Source organism: Haliaeetus albicilla, chromosome 12 (genome assembly GCF_947461875.1).
Source record: "Haliaeetus albicilla chromosome 12, bHalAlb1.1, whole genome shotgun sequence".
Classification (NCBI taxonomy): Eukaryota; Metazoa; Chordata; class Aves; order Accipitriformes; family Accipitridae; genus Haliaeetus; species Haliaeetus albicilla.
The window spans coordinates 14,861,280-14,879,583 of NC_091494.1; the positions used below are offsets into that span (position 1 = coordinate 14,861,280).

At 38.6% G+C, this 18,304-nt stretch overlaps 1 protein-coding gene across 4 annotated transcripts in view; it reads left to right on the forward strand.

Moving 5' to 3' along the window:
- The window catches only part of MYO5A (myosin VA), a 105,409-nt gene that overhangs the window by 74,879 nt on the left and 12,226 nt on the right, over positions 1–18,304 (forward strand). The window contains exons 23-33 of one of the 4 annotated variants that reach the window (XM_069798223.1): positions 1,106–1,199; positions 1,922–2,070; positions 2,804–2,917; positions 5,097–5,243; positions 5,972–6,025; positions 6,725–6,952; positions 9,739–9,839; positions 10,397–10,477; positions 12,419–12,617; positions 14,192–14,266; positions 16,200–16,293. In XM_069798223.1, coding sequence (XP_069654324.1) covers positions 1,106–1,199; positions 1,922–2,070; positions 2,804–2,917; positions 5,097–5,243; positions 5,972–6,025; positions 6,725–6,952; positions 9,739–9,839; positions 10,397–10,477; positions 12,419–12,617; positions 14,192–14,266; positions 16,200–16,293 — 1,336 coding nt within the window. The remainder of the gene's footprint in view (positions 1–1,105; positions 1,200–1,921; positions 2,071–2,803; positions 2,918–5,096; positions 5,244–5,971; positions 6,026–6,724; positions 6,953–9,738; positions 9,840–10,396; positions 10,478–12,418; positions 12,618–14,191; positions 14,267–16,199; positions 16,294–18,304) is intronic. The other 3 variants (XM_069798224.1, XM_069798225.1, XM_069798226.1) reach the window with 3 other exon arrangements.

Genomic DNA, 18,304 nt, shown 5'->3' on the forward strand with positions numbered 1-18,304 from the left:
CTCAGATGTATGAGAAGATCCCCAAGGGCCTGGTGTCCACTCCGGTTTTGCCCAGGCTTAATTGCTTCAGTTGTGTGGCTGATATTTTTACAGTATTTTTAAGCAGTGTTATACCTGTACAATCCTAAATAGGCTTGATACCTAAATAACTACACCTATGGTAGAAGAATGTACTAAATCTATATATTGTATGTAAATATATGTATTCAATCTGTTCAGATTTTGATATTGAAAGTATTTGCAAATCCAAATTCTTAAGATTCCTCAATTAGTCAGAGGTAGCGCATTCATTAAAAGAAATCATTTTACCTACCTAGAGTGTAATCACATAATATCAGAAATCTGTCCCATACACAGTATTCAAAGGTACCTGTTTATATCCTACCTAATTTAAACAATTAGCCTACTAAACACATGTATGTGTGCACAGTCTAGTTCAACAGGTTTTGACTAACCCCTTATCTTTGCTTTAACCACAAACATATCAAACAGGTTGTTTCCCATCAAGATTACTTGCTGATAACGGTGCAAGTTTCAAATATTGGAAGAGCTATTCCATCATTATGTGATGCTGCAGTGATACATTTCAGGATCAGATAAACAAAAGGAAAAATACTAATTGATTAAGCAAAATGAATGCATAGTAACCGTAATCAGAAACAAATAAGTAACTGGCAAACTTGGGCACAGTTAAAGTGGCACAATTTTTGGGCAGAGGCAAGATGTTAGATTATGGTGTTACCCAATGCAATGGAATATAAAACAGAACAACCAATTTTGTTCCTATTTTAGGAATATTTCTATTTTAAGGAATAAATTGCATCTTTAGGACTTTACTGAAAGATATTATGGCACAGTGGAGTGGTTCAAGGCAGTTTTGGCATCTGATCAGAAATGGAGTGCAGAACATACAGGGGAATCTGCAGTGGGACTTATTTAAGAAATGTAACTTGGGAAATGAAGATGTCATAATTTAGTTCACTGATTTCATTCTCTGAAGAAAAGTTTAAGTATTTGAACTCTCACAACAAAGATGTCGTTGCTCTTAGAGCTACTGATAAAAGATGAACTGCATTCTGAGTCAAATATTCTTTTATTTCTATAGCTGGTATCAGAGCTGAAAGAGCAGAACACATTACTGAAAACGGAAAAGGAGGAGCTGAACCGCCGCATCCATGACCAGGCGAGGGAAATAACAGGTTGGCTCTGTTCTCTTCACTCAGGTTTTCTACTTCATGTTACCTTGTAAAGCAACACTCTACTGCATAGATTGGGCTAATTTGCCTTAGATTGCATTCCTTTTTAGCTTAATGGCTTCATTTCTTAAAACAAGGAACTCGCGTGCGTCAGAATTATTTACTATTTGAGTTTCCACGAAGTCCTAAGCGTTTGGGGTCTTTTTGGTGAGGGTGACTGTTACAAAGCGTTTTACTTTTTAAAAGAAGGCTCTGATATTTAATACAATTAATCTATTGCAGCTCTTCTGGCTGCTGTGACTAGGTAGACAGCAGCCAGAAGAGCGTAACTCTAGATGTGAAGGCTGTGATGGAGGCAGCTGCGATGAGGAGGGTCAGTGTGCATGAGGCATAAAGCATCTCACATTTTGCTTTTTACATAATGCAGCACTGGGCTAGTGCCCCTTCTTCCTCCCTCCTGGAATTACTAATGCAAGGTATTAGCAGAATAACTAACTTAACTTGAATGAACCCTTCTGTGATTACCACAATAATGCTTTGGTCCTTCATATATTTGGCTTAATATTTGCCTACAGAAGCACAAATACCACACACCAGCTGCACACAGCAGACTGTTTCACCATCTGTGTTCCTGGTACAGACACATGCCTGTACCTCCAGGATGGATGCACTGCATGGTAGGTGGAAGTGGGGTTTTCACTTTGGATTCCTGTTCTCCATGGCAGAGACGATGGAAAAGAAGCTCGTGGAGGAAACAAAACAGCTAGAGCTAGATCTGAATGATGAACGGTTACGATACCAGAACCTGCTGAATGAGTTCAGCCGTTTAGAGGAGCGGTATGATGATCTCAAGGATGAAATGAACTTAATGGTGGTAAGTGTCAAAACATCTGAGAAATCAAAAGCTGTTCACAAATGTGTTTAGGCAGAATCTAGTAGTGTACGTTAGTAACTGCTTCTGCTGTCAGCTGTGTGGTGGTGAATTGTACATGAAAAGAGAATTTTTCCTTTTAAATATGGTTGATTAGATTAGCTCAGCCCAAACAAATACATTTAAAATTTGTGGTTGATTTTTAAAAAAAATTTTATTTTTATTTTCACATTTGTGAAGAAGGCTAAATTTCTGCTGTGACTTTAGTGGTCTTGCACATGCTGTCCGCCCTTATTTTGCCCTGAAGTTATTCACGTGTGCTAGGGTTGTTTCTGCCACATTCATCTAGTGTTAAATTTAAAGTAGTTCTGGGAATATTTTATGTGGCAGGAAGAAAAAAATATTCCTCAGTACAATGTCTGGAAAGTTAGAGAATTGCTGCCTGTGCTTCCTGTAAACCAAGCCTTTCTTTCCCACAAAATGCTGCGTTGTTGCTTGATTCTGCTTTCTGCAGCAATACTTGATGGTGTAGGATATGACCTGCTCCATAGATTTGATTGTGAACTACATCTCATAGGCTTTAGGTGGCATGAGAGACCAGAATCAAAAATCTTTTCTTATAAATTTTGATAGCTGTGAAATAACACCAAATATTCCAAGCTAAATTATAGGTTGTGAAAAGACAGTTACAGGGAAAACCATATAGTGGTACTGACTTGTTTCATTTGCACTTCAGAACATCCCCAAGCCTGGACACAAAAGAACGGATTCAACTCACAGTAGTAATGAATCTGAATATACTTTTAGCTCTGAGATCACAGAAGCAGAAGACTTACCAGTGAGGATGGAGGTAATGTTAAACCCCTCCCCCCCCCCAACTTTTCACTGATCAATGGTTGAACTCATTCCTATCTCTTTTTTTTTTTGTATGTGCTTGTGAACACCATATGCTTATATGGAGATATCTAACAGTTTAATCCAACTTTTTCCATTTCCTTTGTGGAAACAGCTCATTCTCTAGTTAGTTGTGGTCCTATGTAAAAAGAATTTATGAAAATATGCTTTGAATTCTTTGGTATTACAGTAAACATAGACTAGATACTTGGCCATCCCGTTGATTTGCATCTGTAAAACATTTGCTTGCCAGTGTTTGTAAGCACAATCACTTTTTCAGCACAAAGTGGGAATTCAGAAAACCAGTGAGGCTTCCTGAGAAGTCTGTATACTGTATATTCAAGGATTAAAAGTAGCAAGGTGGCTAGACACATTCTTAGTAGCTACATGGAGTGAGTCCCCTGTTAGGGGTGAGAACCTCATGTTGATTTATTTTTCCTCTATTTCATAGAGACGAAAAAACTCCGAGAACATGCTATCCCTTTGCATATGCAGTGATACGAATCCCAGGATATTTAAAAATTTTCAGAAAGATGACTCTCTTGATTCAGCTAATGAATAATAATCATGAATAATTTGTGGTGCAACTCTGAGCCATTCTTAGTATTTTCAAAGTTAACTCCCCCTTTTGGCCCTTCCCAAAGAAGTGGGACTGCTAACACAGCAGAGAGCCATCAGGTTGGTGGTCTGACTGTGCTTGGCAGTTTGCAGATGCTAAGTTTTTTCTGTGCATTCTAGAGACCTTCTTAACTGTAAGCCATCGCACAGCTCACTCCATTTGCCCTCTGTCTAGGTTAGTTACCTCCACAGCTGCTTTTTACAGGCTGTCATTACTGTTCTTGAAAGCCTCTGCAGAAAACTGTTTTCTACTATGGATGCAAATACCCTGACACATTGATGCTGACACATATTCTGTGTGGACTCTTTCATAATTTGCCTTCCCACTTATATTTTTCACCTTGCATAATTGTTTCAGAAAGATGCTCCTACCTTCATGGATAATCAGGAAAAGGACAGTGCAACTACATGTGATTGGATTTCCCATGACCCCCATGTCATCTTTTCCTTTGGCTAATATACTTACTGAATTGCTGTTCTAGAGCCAGTTTTGGTTTTTAGAATATAAGTGAAAAAAATTAACTCACACAAGAGTGTGAATATATGTAGCACCGAGAAGATAAAATCTGTATTTGTTTAACCCCTTAAGATTTCAAACTCCAGTTTGACTCCAGACTAACTATAGATTAATGATACAAAACCACATTAAAAAATAGGGTCCATCTCAATGCGAACCAGTAAAGCCAGAAAAACTCAAAAGTCTGTTTTCTTTTTCCTGAGCTGTTGGTGTGGTTTATGACTCTTCCCCTCAACAGTGAAAGGAGATGAAGTGGAAACGGCTGTGCTTGCTTGTCTGCTACAGTCATTAATATTAATTTTCTAGTTGCTTTTCTAGGCTTCAAAATTTTATGGTGCACTTCATAGTAAATGCTTTGATCTTCTTGCTACATAAAGTACAAAATGGCTGATGGACAATTTCTGATGAACCTTCATATTACAAATGCTGGTTCTTGCCCCAAAAATAGTGAACAAGCTAGTGGATTAGGCTCAGAACAGGCTCTATAATTAGCATAATAAAAGGAAAAAGGCATGACATATATCTTCTGGTACCTATTTTTTATGTCTCATCCCACTAAACCTATAAATCTACAATCAGCAGAGAGATTTCTCTGTAGCTGAAGAATTTACTGTAGAAATAATTTTTTAAAAAAAAGCCTCTATTTATAGTTGTTTCCAGGTGAGTCTAATCACAGACTTTTTTTTTCTCCTTTCCCCCTCCAAACAAGTAAGAATAAAAGGTATGCTTAGTTATAGACCTCCTGTCTGCTAGGTAGTGTCTTAGTGCTTTCTTTTGCTAGGCTTTAGGCTTAGATATGTTTTATACTAGTAGATCCTTTTTTAAAATAGCATGTGACAGCTGATAAAATATTCTAGATGTCAGTAGTCAACTCTCAGAATCAAGTAACATTTCTGTGTTCCTCTCTTTCCCCAGTCTGTTTCCCATCTTTACTCACCGTAGCGCTTCCTTGTGTTGTGGAAGGGGAAAACTTCTTGACTTCCTTCTGTTCTTTCTAAAGCAGGAACCAAGTGAGAAGAAGGCACCATTGGATATGTCTCTGTTCCTCAAGCTGCAGAAACGGGTTACAGAGCTGGAGCAAGAAAAGCAATCCCTGCAGGATGAGCTGGACAGAAAGGAAGAACAGGCTCTCCGTGCTAAAGCTAAGGTGGACTCTTTCTAGCTGATCAAATGCTGACGCCAGAGTATCCCTTCTTGTGAAACAGTAGCTGTGTGAATGCTGACTGGCTTTTAGTAAATCCTTACCTTCCTCTAGGAGTTCCTTTATTTAACAACAAGTTTTATGCCTGGTGCTTGGTACTAGGGACTGGTTATTTAGTTTTCCAAGGTCCTTGAGATCCTCTGATGGAAGTTAACAGGAACAAAAAGTGGTTGGGACTTTGCATGAAGAAAAAAAAAGGCTGTTTTTGTTAAGGAATAGCAATATAGAAATCTACTTATATGAAGGGGAGAATGAGTAATTGTTCATTTTATTTGCAGTTCTCCTCTGATTTGGTCTCTGTAAGGACTTAAAAAGTATGAAACTAGTTTTGGCAATTGTTTCTTATTACTCTTCCACCAGTGAATTTCTTGAGCATACTGGGATTCATCCTGCTCTGTTTTGTTACCAGTGATTTGTTCACTGATAATGCCACCAGTTGTGTGATTTGTACGTGATTTTATTTATATTAACCTATTATGTGTCATAAACTCATAAGTGAATGAAGGGAGACAATGCCAGTATTCAAACTAAAGCACTCAGCAGTACCAGAATGAGTGTTTTCCAGTTTTATAGAAAAACAGTTTCAGCTCCCTTTCCTTTTTCTGCCTCAACTAAGTTAAAGAATAGGAAGGGTTGGATTTTTATCTTTCACACTTGTCTGTATTCTTTCATAGGAGGAGGAAAGGCCTCCAATAAGAGGTGCAGAGTTGGAGTATGAGTCGCTCAAGGTAATTCTAAAAACGAGCTTTCTGTTATTTTCTAGTGAGAATATTGCCACCCATTGTATGTGCTGGCATAGAAAATTACATCAGGCCTCCTGTTTCAGAGTGTTAGCTAGAGAAACTAGAACAAAAATTCCCCAGCAATCATTTTATTGTAGGATTGCCCGTTTTGAGGTGTAGAATGTGTGGCTGGGGCTGCAGAACAAAAAGATCCCCTAAACAGGGGGAGTTCTCTGTTGAAACACTTAGTACGGTGAAAATACAGTGATAAATGTAGTCCTCTTTTCCAAACACATTATTTATATTAATGCATACCTTAGACCACTAAAACTAAAAATGTTTTATAATATCACTGAGTGATGCAGAATCTTCTTAGCCTGCTGACCACTATTTGTTGTGAACTTTTATTTTTTTTGTTAAGGGGAGAATAAGAGGAAAAAAAGATTGGTACTTTTTTTCCCATGAAATCCGTGTGATTCATATACATGTATTCTGATTTTGCGCTTCAGACGAAACGTTAGCCCTGTCAGTGAAATCCGCCCAGACACTATTCACCGTAGTCAAGAGGCCAGGGATACGGGAGAGATTGATTGATTTGTTGCAGTTACTCATGGTTCTTACCATTTCTATCCATAGTTTTGTACCTGTGGTTTTTAGGCACATTGGAATGCTGCTGGGTGACAGCATTGTCCCTATTTCTTGCAGCGTCAAGAACTTGAATCTGAGAATAAAAAACTGAAGAATGAGTTGAATGAGCTGCAGAAGGCCCTCACAGAAACGCGATCTCCAGAGGTAACTGCTCCTGGTGCCCCTGCATATCGAGTCCTCCTGGATCAGCTGACTTCAGTGAGTGAAGAGCTGGAAGTACGCAAGGAAGAAGTCCTCATCTTGAGGTCTCAGCTTGTTAGCCAGAAGGAGGCTATTCAGCCCAAGGTAAATAATAGTCAGCAGATGCACTGTCTAGTAAAGTTACATTGCATCACTGATGTGCTTTATTTAGTTTAACAGTGTGCTTGAAAAGGCAGATAAAAATGGTCTAGGTTTGAAAGCCTTTCTAAGTAATCCATTGATCCATTATTAGTGCACAAATACCAGCAGTCCAAATTGGGAGATTCTAGTAATAAACCAATTTCGGGTTTGTCTGCCAGCATGCATGTAAAGATACTGTACACCAGGCTGGCAGATACCAGGGGTCTGGCCAGGATCTCCCCAGACTCCTTTAACAATGCAGAAATAATTCTCATTTGGATTACTGTCATTTCTCTAGTGAGTATGTAGTTTGACTGGAAAATTTACAGTAGGTCTCAGGAATTCTTTTTAATTAATAGTTCAGTAGGAGGTACAAGGAACAATTTCTTCTAAATCTGTGTGGGGTAATAGATGATTGCAAATCAATAACATTTCATAAAGATGACCTATGAGGATATATAAATTCCATATTATTGCTTGATAGGTGCTATGTGGTTGTGTTGAGAAAAGTAGATTACAACCACTGAAATACATATCTTCTAAAAAGCTCTAATACTTAGGGAAGTAATAGCTTTGAAAATAAGAGTCATTCAACCTGAAAAGGTATCACGTGAAACCAGGAACTGGTCATTTCCACTGAACTGAGCTATCTAGCGTTTCATAACCGCAGCAAGGAATGTCTTCTTTCTTTGCTACTGCAAAGTTATATTTACATTTGTCCTAAACAAATTGAAAGTCTGTGATGCATGAAGGTGTACAATAGCTTGTTTTAAATGATTAATTATAAAGAAAACAAGACTCATTTTTCTGTAATATTTAGAACATTGTAGAGAAATACTTGAATAGTAAATCCTTGAATAACTTATTCTCAGCAATGGTGAGATACAAGTGTTGTTTTTACAGCGGTTATGAGTATGAGGGAAATATGAAAGTGACCTGTGGGATGGCTAATGGCCAGTTTGCAGATAGCTTCTGCTTATTAGGTTGGACAGGTACAGCACAGACAGATTTTTATTTTTATTTTAATTATTTGTTTTTCTTCTTTCTTGCCTACCAACTTGATTGCCAGGAGGATAAGGTACACATTTTCTTCTACAGTTATAAACCAGAATTCTTAAATGCTAAAAAACCCCTCAACAATACTTGAGCTGTCATTTCCCTGCCTCTCATTAAGTAACCTACATGTATTTGAAGTTGTTCTTGCACTTTACTTCGCTGTTATAGAAAAACCTTTCTCATTATCCTATGTGCCCCGCATCCCCATCTTCCTGCTCCGTGCAAGGGAACAAGTTACTTCAAAACAAGCAGATTTAGCAATTTTGAACTGTTGGTTTATGGTAACCTGAACATGAAAGGAAAGATTCAGGAATTGGTCTGGTCGGCTCAACCAATGTATCTTGCTGAGTGTGTTTGGAGAGTAAGAGCAGCACTGTGATTCAGGAATCAGATCTCTGTTAACTTGCAAAATCCATAAATTTCACCAAAAAAAGTCTGTGGTATGAAGAGCTACCTTACTTTATAGTGTTCGTTATCCTCAGCATGCAACAAACATTGAGGACTCACATTGTGATCTGTAGATATTTGGTAGGCGTTGAATGTTTGATTAGAAAATGTAGTTGAACACATAGTATTTAGGAGTATGAGAAACTGAACTGACTCTAAATGAAGGCTGTTAATTCAAATATTGCAACTACAGCAGGAAGGGTATTCTTGAAGGTAGAAGAGTAAGTAGCATTTCTTTCCATCAGCACAAAAATAATAAATATGTTCAGACTGCTAAAACTTGATAGATTGGCAGGTGAGATACAGCAGTTTTACTGTGTAATAAAATAACAGCAAAAAAAATAACAATTGTTTCATAAGGATGTTGGGAATAATTCTTTGAGGAGCTTATATATTTTATTGGTTTTCATATTAGATAACACAAATCATACTAGGCATAGAGACCGAGGCTCCAAAATTTATGTCCACAAAGTTGGTATTGTAAATACTTTGCAAAATTTTACTTGGGAAAATAGCATTTGATTGTTTTGAAAGTCAAAAAGAAAAGTCAGAATTCCAACTCTTATGTTTATTGGAGTCCTGTGGTTCCGCTGTAATTATTCCACAGCAATGACTCAGATCAGACTAACTGAGGTGACTGTAAACATCTGTTAAGTATTTCAAGTTTTACTGAAGAAAAAGCAAAAATGCCATAGTAAACATTCAAAACGGAAACAAAATGGTATTAGGACGATATCGAACTTAAAAAATCTCAAGCACTTGTAAATTATTTCCTGCTTCGCCAGAGTACTTAAAATATAGGAAGTGAGGAATAGACCTTATTTATGAGATTTTTTGACAGACTACATGTAATGCTGTGTTTAAGAAATATTAATAGAATTGAGCCTGCAAAATTATGCTTCTTCAGTTTTAGTATTAGCAGCTGTTCCTGGTAATTTGAAATAAAACGCAAATTTGTCATTTCATGAAATTTATTTGGTTCCTTTTACGTGATGAACAAATAAAAGGAGGTTAACACATGAACCCACTTATTAGACTGATATTTGACCATGTTGCATGCATTCATTTTAAAAGATACACCAAATGGACATAGAAATTATGGATCAACCTCCTGCTTACATATCCATGCTAATTTTTATGTGGCTACTCAAGGATTAGTGTTCCATGTGGGTAAAGTGACAAAAACATGGATTCAAAGAACAATTACATTGTTAAATTTACCCTGGAAATCGTCATTCTTTTACCAGAATACCATGACAGATTCTACAATCCTCTTGGAGGATGTACAAAAGATGAAAGACAAAGGAGAAATAGCACAGGCGTATATTGGACTGAAGGAAACAAACAGGTACAAGTTCTCTTTCTTTAATCTATGATCAGTTGGGGTCACTTGGGGTCTGCTGTGACACACTGCGTGTATCACATTCAGTAAGTTCCATCCACCTAAGTCTAGCTACTTAGAGAACACTTACAGCTGGGGTTATAATTTGATTTGATTAGTATAATTGCTGTATGCAGTATGTGAAAGGATTAAGAAACAATGGGGAAATGCAGAATCAAGCTTCCTGGATTTACATCTTCTTAGCCTTTAACTGCTACATTGCTCAAATTGGGTTCCCCATGCTGATTTGTTACCTTTTGTCCAGTAGTGGTCACAATAACCTGTTGTAATGCATTTATTGTAACAGCATGAAATGCTGTAACCAGTTGGGCTAACACCGAGAACTGAATTTCGTCATTAAGAAGAAATACGTATAAACAAGAGAAGTAATTTGCTAAGTTGTTTTAGGGCATTTTTTGTTTCTTTTTTATAGTAACTGTATTTTAGTGTGTAATGTCCTTAACATGTCATCTCATCACCATCATGTATCTCTCTTGTATTTTTTTAAATACTTTTCTTGAAAGGCAATCTCCCCAGGACTATCATATGCTGAATGAGGATGGAGAACTTTGGCTGGTTTATGAAGGGTTAAAACAAGCCAACAGGTTACCAGACTTCTCAGAATGGTTTTTTTCTTCATTTGCGTCTTCTTTTCTAGCTAACTGTGCCCCTTGCTATGGGTTTGCTTTAGCTACAGTATCTCTATTGCTTTAACAGTTAGGAAAAAATTCATCACAAATTACGCAAGTTAAAGAGTTTCCTCAAACTTTGTCCCCAAACCTTTCTCCTTGTCAAGTTTTATCATTTAAAATGTTAAGATGGTGTAACAACTAATACATAATTCATAAGAATACTTGTGCAAAAATGGACTGTAAAATACCAGAAGCTCCTCAACAGGAAAAAATTTGTAGCCGTGTATTATTTGTCTGCCTTTACGTTGGGTATCAAAATTAATGTCCCTTACAGATTTTCAGCCTAAAGAAGTACAATCATTTTAGTAATTATAAAACTATTGTTTGAGTAGCTTCAGCGTACTCTTAACTTTCAAATAGCTACGGGTCTTACTCTCCTTGTTGTGACTCAAGTTCAGTAAATTGAACATTCTTCTCCCACGTCTCTCCGTGCCAGATTCAAAATGTAAGACACAAAATAACCAACAAACAGAAGTCATCTTTAGTTCATCATGGTGCTCTTCAAGCCTCAGTGCAATCACTGCACTCTCTGCAAAGACTGCATGCTGGTCATGTAATGGGTGAGGTTCACCTTGTTAGGAAATGGAGTTCTGGCTCTGTGTGCACCTCTGGGCCCCGTATCCATACATGTGTCCCAGACTTCCAAAATGGTTCCTAGAACTGCACTGGCAACTAATTCAATAGATAGGCAGTGCTGATCTTCTTCAATATACACAGTTGGTAGCAGTAACTACAGAAGGAAGTATTTTGCAATGAATGCTACTAACTAAAGTCTTTCCTTTTCTGGTGCTAACAAACTCTACAGCTAACATTGCTCTGTAAGCCTGTGAAGATCTAACTTAGAGCAAGTGTTCTGCAGAGCAGGATGTGAGACTGTTTGCTCTGCACCTCTTCGTTTCTTGTCCTAGCACTGTAGAGACAAGAAGCTTTATGTTAAATGGCAGAGCAATGCAGGTAAATTACTATTTGCCCTTGCGTGCTTGATCAGTCTAGTTACTAATAAATGTGCCTGCCTTATGCATATTTAAACCCTGAAAGATTGTCTAATTGAACACTAGTAGTCACTAGTAATGTCATTTCCTCCATGTGCGTATGTATGAAATGATGAGTCAGAGCACTTGGACAGTGCCTTGCAAGCAGGAGTAGATCCCCACAGCACTGCTTGGAAGGAGGCTGGTACGTGTTATCCCCATTTCACATGAGAAGAATTTGAGACGTGATGTGCCCAAGGGGAAAGAGTGAGTCAGTGGTGAAGATAAAATAGAGCTCCCGGATCCCAGTCCTGAGTTTGATTCTGTTGTTAACCTTTCGTGCACTAATGACAGCCCTCTGCAAAACGTTGGTTTTAATGTAAATATAAAGATTATTTATGTGCATTTGCAATTAAATGGTTTCTGACTGAACAGAGTTAACTCTAGAAAGATTTTCCTTTGTTAATATTGCAGGGTCCTAGCTTAAGCAAACACAGTGTCTTCTTCATCTTACACAGTTTGTTTGATTTGATTAGAGGTAAAACCTCTTTAAAAACCCTTTAAAGGCAGTGACAATCTGTGAAGACTTAGCATTACATTTATTGCCACATGTTCTTCAGTGGCACCATACACAGTATGTGTTCAATCACAAAGGAAATGCAAAGCAGTGTCACAACTAGTTTCTCTCCACTTTTTGATCATGCAAGCTTAATTTAATTAGAAGGCATACTGAAGGGTTTAAAGAGTACTCTGCCTTTTTCATTTTCTTTTGCAAGCCATGGCTAATTGTTCCTGAGCAGCAGCTAAAGCTTTCCACTCCCTCTGAGAATTGGGGATGTAACTTTCTAAGTGCGTTCACACAACTGTTGCTCAACTTCTTCAGGCTGCTGGAGTCTCAGCTTCAGTCACAGAAGAAGAGCCACGAGAACGAACTGGAATCGCTGCGAGGTGAGATCCAAAGTCTGAAGGAAGAAAACAATCGCCAGCAGCAGCTCCTAGCACAGAATCTGCAGCTGCCTCCAGAGGCCCGCATTGAAGCCAGTCTACAGCATGAGATCACCCGGCTGACTAATGAGAACTTGGTAAGGGAAATGGTGCTGCAGGAGCAGGCTAGGGGACTTACAGTCCTGCTGCGCCTCTAAGTTCCTATCATCTTTCAGAAGGCAGCCTCCTGTAAAAAATTGCGTGAGTGCAGTGGGGTTTTTAGTAGGCGAGCTGATGGGAGAGAGAGACTTACGATTGCTGATGAAGTAATAGTTTCAGGGAATTCGTTCAAAGTTTGTGGCATGGAGAAAACTCCTGAGTCCCAGCTTTCAACTGATCAGTTTAATCATCGCTAAATGGAATGCTTATATCCAGGGAACTCATAAAAAATATTGGTGCCAAGTAGTGGTGTTTCTTCATATTAGTTTGTTTATTTTGTTGAAAAACTCTCATGTAGTTCTTCAATTATTTAATGCCACTTTTCTTCCCATTTCCCCCCTCCCTGCCTGAAGCTACACAGATAATCCACTGTGTTATGAGCTCCAACTATTCAGTATGTCTTGAAGAAAGAAATAGTTCCAGAAAAAGAAACTTGGTTAGAAGTCAGTTAGCTAATAATTGGTATTCCTTGTTTACTGCACAACATTTTTGTATGAAGGAAGGGTAGGGTGAAGCTCCTTACCTCCGCAAAGGAGTATGTTCATCATGTGCAGGCTAGTTCATTCCCGGGGAAATTTTCCAGAGAGGCCCATGTTGGAATGTCATTGGCTTATCACTGTTTATTGGTAAAGGGAACTGTGCTACTTCAGGAAGAAAAAGCCTAGCTCTGAGTGTCATTGCTTCCTCTAAACAAGCCAAGGTGTAGTCTTTCCTGCTTATGTATGTTACAGAAGTTACCATTGTCGGGCTCTTGTCTTAGTACCAAAGGTTTTGAGGAAAGCATCAGATAATTCCGCTAATAGATGTTGGAAAACTGATCGAAAGTATATTGTAAGTTTGCCTCAGCAGCAGCTGTCTCCCACGGGCAAAGGTAAATGGCGAATGTTTCCGTCTCTCACAGCTCCCTCCTGCTGCTTAGTCATATGTTACGATTTTTAGCCTTTTTTTTTTCCCCCAGAGACCTACTCATCACATTCTGTGTTCCCAAGACAACACAGTCATGTAATTACATCCCAGAGGAGTTCTCTTTATTTTCAAATACAGTGAATGTAATTTTACTTGTTAAATATAGACTCATTCCTTGCTGTTTCACTTCTGATGTTTGAGATTGCAAGTCTACTCCAAGTCTTGTATATGCTTCTTTTCCACTCCTAGCCCTAGAGTGGAAATAATTTACAGGCTTTCCAGATGTGACATTAGAATTGCAGTATTCACAGCAACCCCATCTTGATTAGCATAAGAAAATCTCCTGTCCAGGTTCTCACAAAGGTTATAGTCCAGGCTTTCACAGTATTAGTACTGCCCATTTTTAAAAGATATGACTGTTCTGCGACTCATCTACATCAGCTTCTTTCTGGGAGAGGCTGGTGTGAGCACCACAATGAAGGACTAAACTACCTAAAAATTAGAGATTCTTGATCTTGTTTTAATCTGATTTAATTTATATAGTGCTTACTGAAGTATCAGTGTCTCAAAGGGAGGGGCAAAAACAATCCTGTACCTATTTTTACAGTTTTGTGAGGAGTTGTATGCAGATGATCCCAAGAAGTATCAATCGTACCGGATTTCACTTTACAAACGGATGATTGTATGTAGATCACGTGAATCCTGTTTCTCTGTTGTCTCGTTTGCTGTTTCTGGAGCACTAATTGAAAAGCAGGCTGCCTCCCTTTCTTCCTTTCAAAGGAAATCCCCTGCGGAGAGCTTCACAATGCCAATTACTTCCCTTACTGCTTTTTTTGTTAGTCTTAGTGTCCTCTGTGTAATCTGTGTCTCTTTTTGATGCACAGTTTTGTTACTAATACAAGTCTTGTGCTGTGAGCAAAGCAGTTTCTTTTTGAATACTACTTAATACTGCCCTGAAAAAGAGGTACGTGATGCAAAAGATGCTCCATTTTCAGAACCACTCTTTGCTTTAAAACTTTGATACATTTAAATTCAGTTCAGCAAAATAGAGGACTGATCATAAAGATACTTACCAACGTGAATAATGCCTGCAATCCAGTCATAGCCTGAATCGGTTCGTAGATCTCTTTACAGTGCCGACATCTGGAATGAATAAATCTATGAAAATGCATAACCTTTTAATATTTTTTAAAAATGCAAAATATAAGGGATAAAGTTGGAAATAATATTTCCATAATAATTAAAGATAGCACCATGTGTAAGCTTGAAAGAATATAATTTATGAGATTCAGAATCTTAATGAGATGTGAAATCTGGTCAATTTGTTTAGAGGAACCATAGAAAGAACTTTATTCCTCCTTACGTATTTGTTGTTCAGAAATCACATCCCTTCCTTGATACATTTGAAACAGTCTGTTGGACTTACATATATTCTTTTATTAATTTCAGGAGAAATTGTTATATCTGACAGCAAGTATATTGTGTTACTAGCAGGATTTCTGTTGTAAAATTGAACACTGCTTTGAATATGAAGCATGGCCTTGATTCTGTTCTTTCAACAGGCCTAATATCTTACTGCTCGAATATATTGCGTTGTAAACTCTTTACTACATGATTAAGAACAATTTGTGCCTAATTCTAAGTTGTTGCCCATGCTGCACTAATATTTTTCAATACCTCATGAGAGGTGTGGTTTCCCAGGTGATGCTTTTGATACAAGGAGCTCATGGTCCCTTATGTTTTTACCAGTGCCATGAAGAATCACGCTTGAAAAAGAGCATTTTTCTTTTAAGCTGCTTTCAAACCCTTAACCTGGAATGGCCTTCAGGTTTTTTGAGCTTGAGGTTTTGCTTCCTTTAGAAAGACTTCCCCTTTATTAATTACATGATTTTTTTTTTAATGCACTACCATAGATCACAGAATTATTCAAAGATAGATTTCTGGGGAGTGCTTCTTTGAAAGAAGAATACAGGTTTATTTCAAGAGTAGGACTTTAGGTGCTAGATGTTGTTCAGCTACAGAATAAAAAGATGTAAGACACCAGTTTCAGTGTAAGGAAATGTGATGACACCAAGCAATAGGGAAGTGGCAGAGCGTCACAAAGAAGTGTTGTATGTTTGGATGTTTGATTTTGGTAAATTTGAGTGCAAGTTATGGTCTTTCTGCAGGTATCTCTCTTATTGTCTTATAAAATGGATAGGTCTGAATAATGAGTCAGTCCTGAAGGCATGAATAAATGATGTAGAAATACAGGGTAGCTGTTGAATAATAAAGAAAATTATTTCCGTGAGGCATTTGGAAGAGCAGGGAGGAAGCATTAGCGAGATGTGTTGGCAGCAAAATGTCTTCTGCTGTAAGAACTGACCTAGTTCCGAGTGTCTGCAGAATATACCTGCCTAAGAGCTTTGCCTTTGTCATGCTGCACATAACTTAATAATATTTGCGATATTTGGCTTGTTACAGGCAGCGTACCAGCTTGCAAACCTCAGCCAGAGGATGGCACCACTGTTCAGCTTTCCTCACTGCCTTGTAATTCTAACAGCACCGGTTTTGTCTCTGTCACACATTATGGGATTTTTCTCGTATCTTAATCGTTATCTCATTTTAATTTATAGGATTTAATGGAGCAGCTTGAAAAGCAAGACAAAACTGTTCGCAAGTTAAAGAAACAGTTGAAAGTATTTGCTAAGAAGATCGGCGAACTTGAAGGTACTTCCGTATTTTGAGAGAAAGATTTTGGTTTACTTTTTGTGATCCCTTTGTCATCATATCCATCTGTTTTAGCAGTCGGGAGGGCATGAGGTCTTCAGTAGTGTCAGTGTCTGTTAAATGATTCCAGAAACAGGATGTACGCTCAGCGCTCTGTGTGTTCCTTTATAAACCTTTAGAAGATTTGTCGTATTTTGAAGTAATGAGTAAAGAACATTGGTGTTTCTCTGAAGGCAGAAAACATTTGAACATAAAGGAATGTTACCTGGGCTGTTTGTGTACTCAAAGACAGTATGTGTTTTTCTCAAGACAAAAGCAATACTAAATATGAACCAGGCAGAAATAATAGACCCAGTTTTCCTTTGAACGTGAATTTCTGTATCACTGGAGCAAAGAATGCTGAGACTGTCTTTCTCCGCTTGAGGTTTCCTTTCAGAGATGCTGGCCAAACTTGAATATGAGAATGCTGAGATATGGACTAAGCTAATTTTATTTTTATGGGCATCAGTGTGATTTGCCTTAGGATCTTAGGACTGGTGAGACTGAGAGCTTATTATGTCTCTGTATAAGTAAAGTAATTTTAATTGCTAAAAGCAATTAATTATGTTATAAAGTTGAAGTATGAATTTGTTTTTAAATAATCCTGGTACTAACCTTTTAGAAGCTTTTTATGGTCATCTGCTTTTTCCAGGCTTACTGCCTAATGAGTTGTTTTATTGAGTACTAAGATTGAAATCAGTGACTGTGTAGTCTTCAGTGTTTCAGTGTTTGAAAAGAACAGGGATACCAAGTTAAACCTGGATTAACAGGAGTATATTATCCTTTAGTTAGTGGGAACTCTCCTTGAGCTCCATTTTGGATTTCTGCATTTTCTACCCCATTTGACAGGTGCATACATTTAGCACACTTACAGGAGGTGTAATAGTTTGTAATTGCATGCAGCAACCTAACCAGGTGGAGCGTAGGTGTTGAATGTGATACCGTGAGGCACTGTACACAACAAGGTGGATATTTCATACATCCCTTTGAAAGGTTACTCAAACTAAGTTTGTTTTTAAAAAGTCTTTAAAAGTCTGTCACGACCCAGACTGGATAGACCAGGGAGTCGTGTTTAATTCGAAATTCCCTCGGGCTAAATTAAGGTGAAACAACACCAAACGATCAGTTAAAGATTTTATTTATGACAGAAGCAAAGTGAACTGGGGAGGCATGGTAGTAGGTGGCAGGGTTTCTCACAACGGGAATTGGCATAAGACTACTTCTGTAAACGGTGTAACCCAGGGTAACCATATACATCGATTCAGGGAATAAGGAGAGCCCTCCCGTCGAGTCCTGAGGTTCAGAGCAGACCCCCTTGCTTTCCAGACTCCTCCTCAGAGAAGGGTCTAGGGGAGGCTGGATCCACTCTTAGTCTCAGACTTGGTCAGCGATTTATATCTTGAAACGGAAGAGGTGTAGGGATTGTGGAAAAGGAAAAGGAAAGAGAGAAGAAGGAAGAGACAGAGATTTCACTGGTCCTGGGTCCAGCGTTGGTTCAGTCAGCCGAGGGGTCCAGTCAGCCGAGGGGTCCAGTCCCGGTGGGCTTGTGTCCCCAGGGCTTCAGTTTGTGTCCTTTTATCATCCTTGCCCCTCCTTCGGGTGGGCACCCGAACTCGTCAGGCTAATGAGCAGTTTGTGAGCCTTTGGGCTTGGGAGTCGTTTGGGGAGTAACTTCTCCTTGCCTGCAGACACTGCCATAGTTTGATCTTTGTATCAGAACAGGGAGCTGCGCACCCTCCAGCACGCCCTCCCCCTCCTGTTGCTGATGTCTGAGCTGATGGGCTTTTCACCTTGGCTCCTTGCTGTGCAGGGTTTGTCTTTAAGCAGAACTTGCCCCACCACGATGTTTGAGACATTAACTCTTTCAGTCTCTCACAGTAACACAGAGGCGTTTTGTCTATTGCTGAACAGAGCTTGCACAGTGTCAAGGTTTTCTCTTTTTTCCCACTCTGCCCTCTCAGTAAGCTGGGGG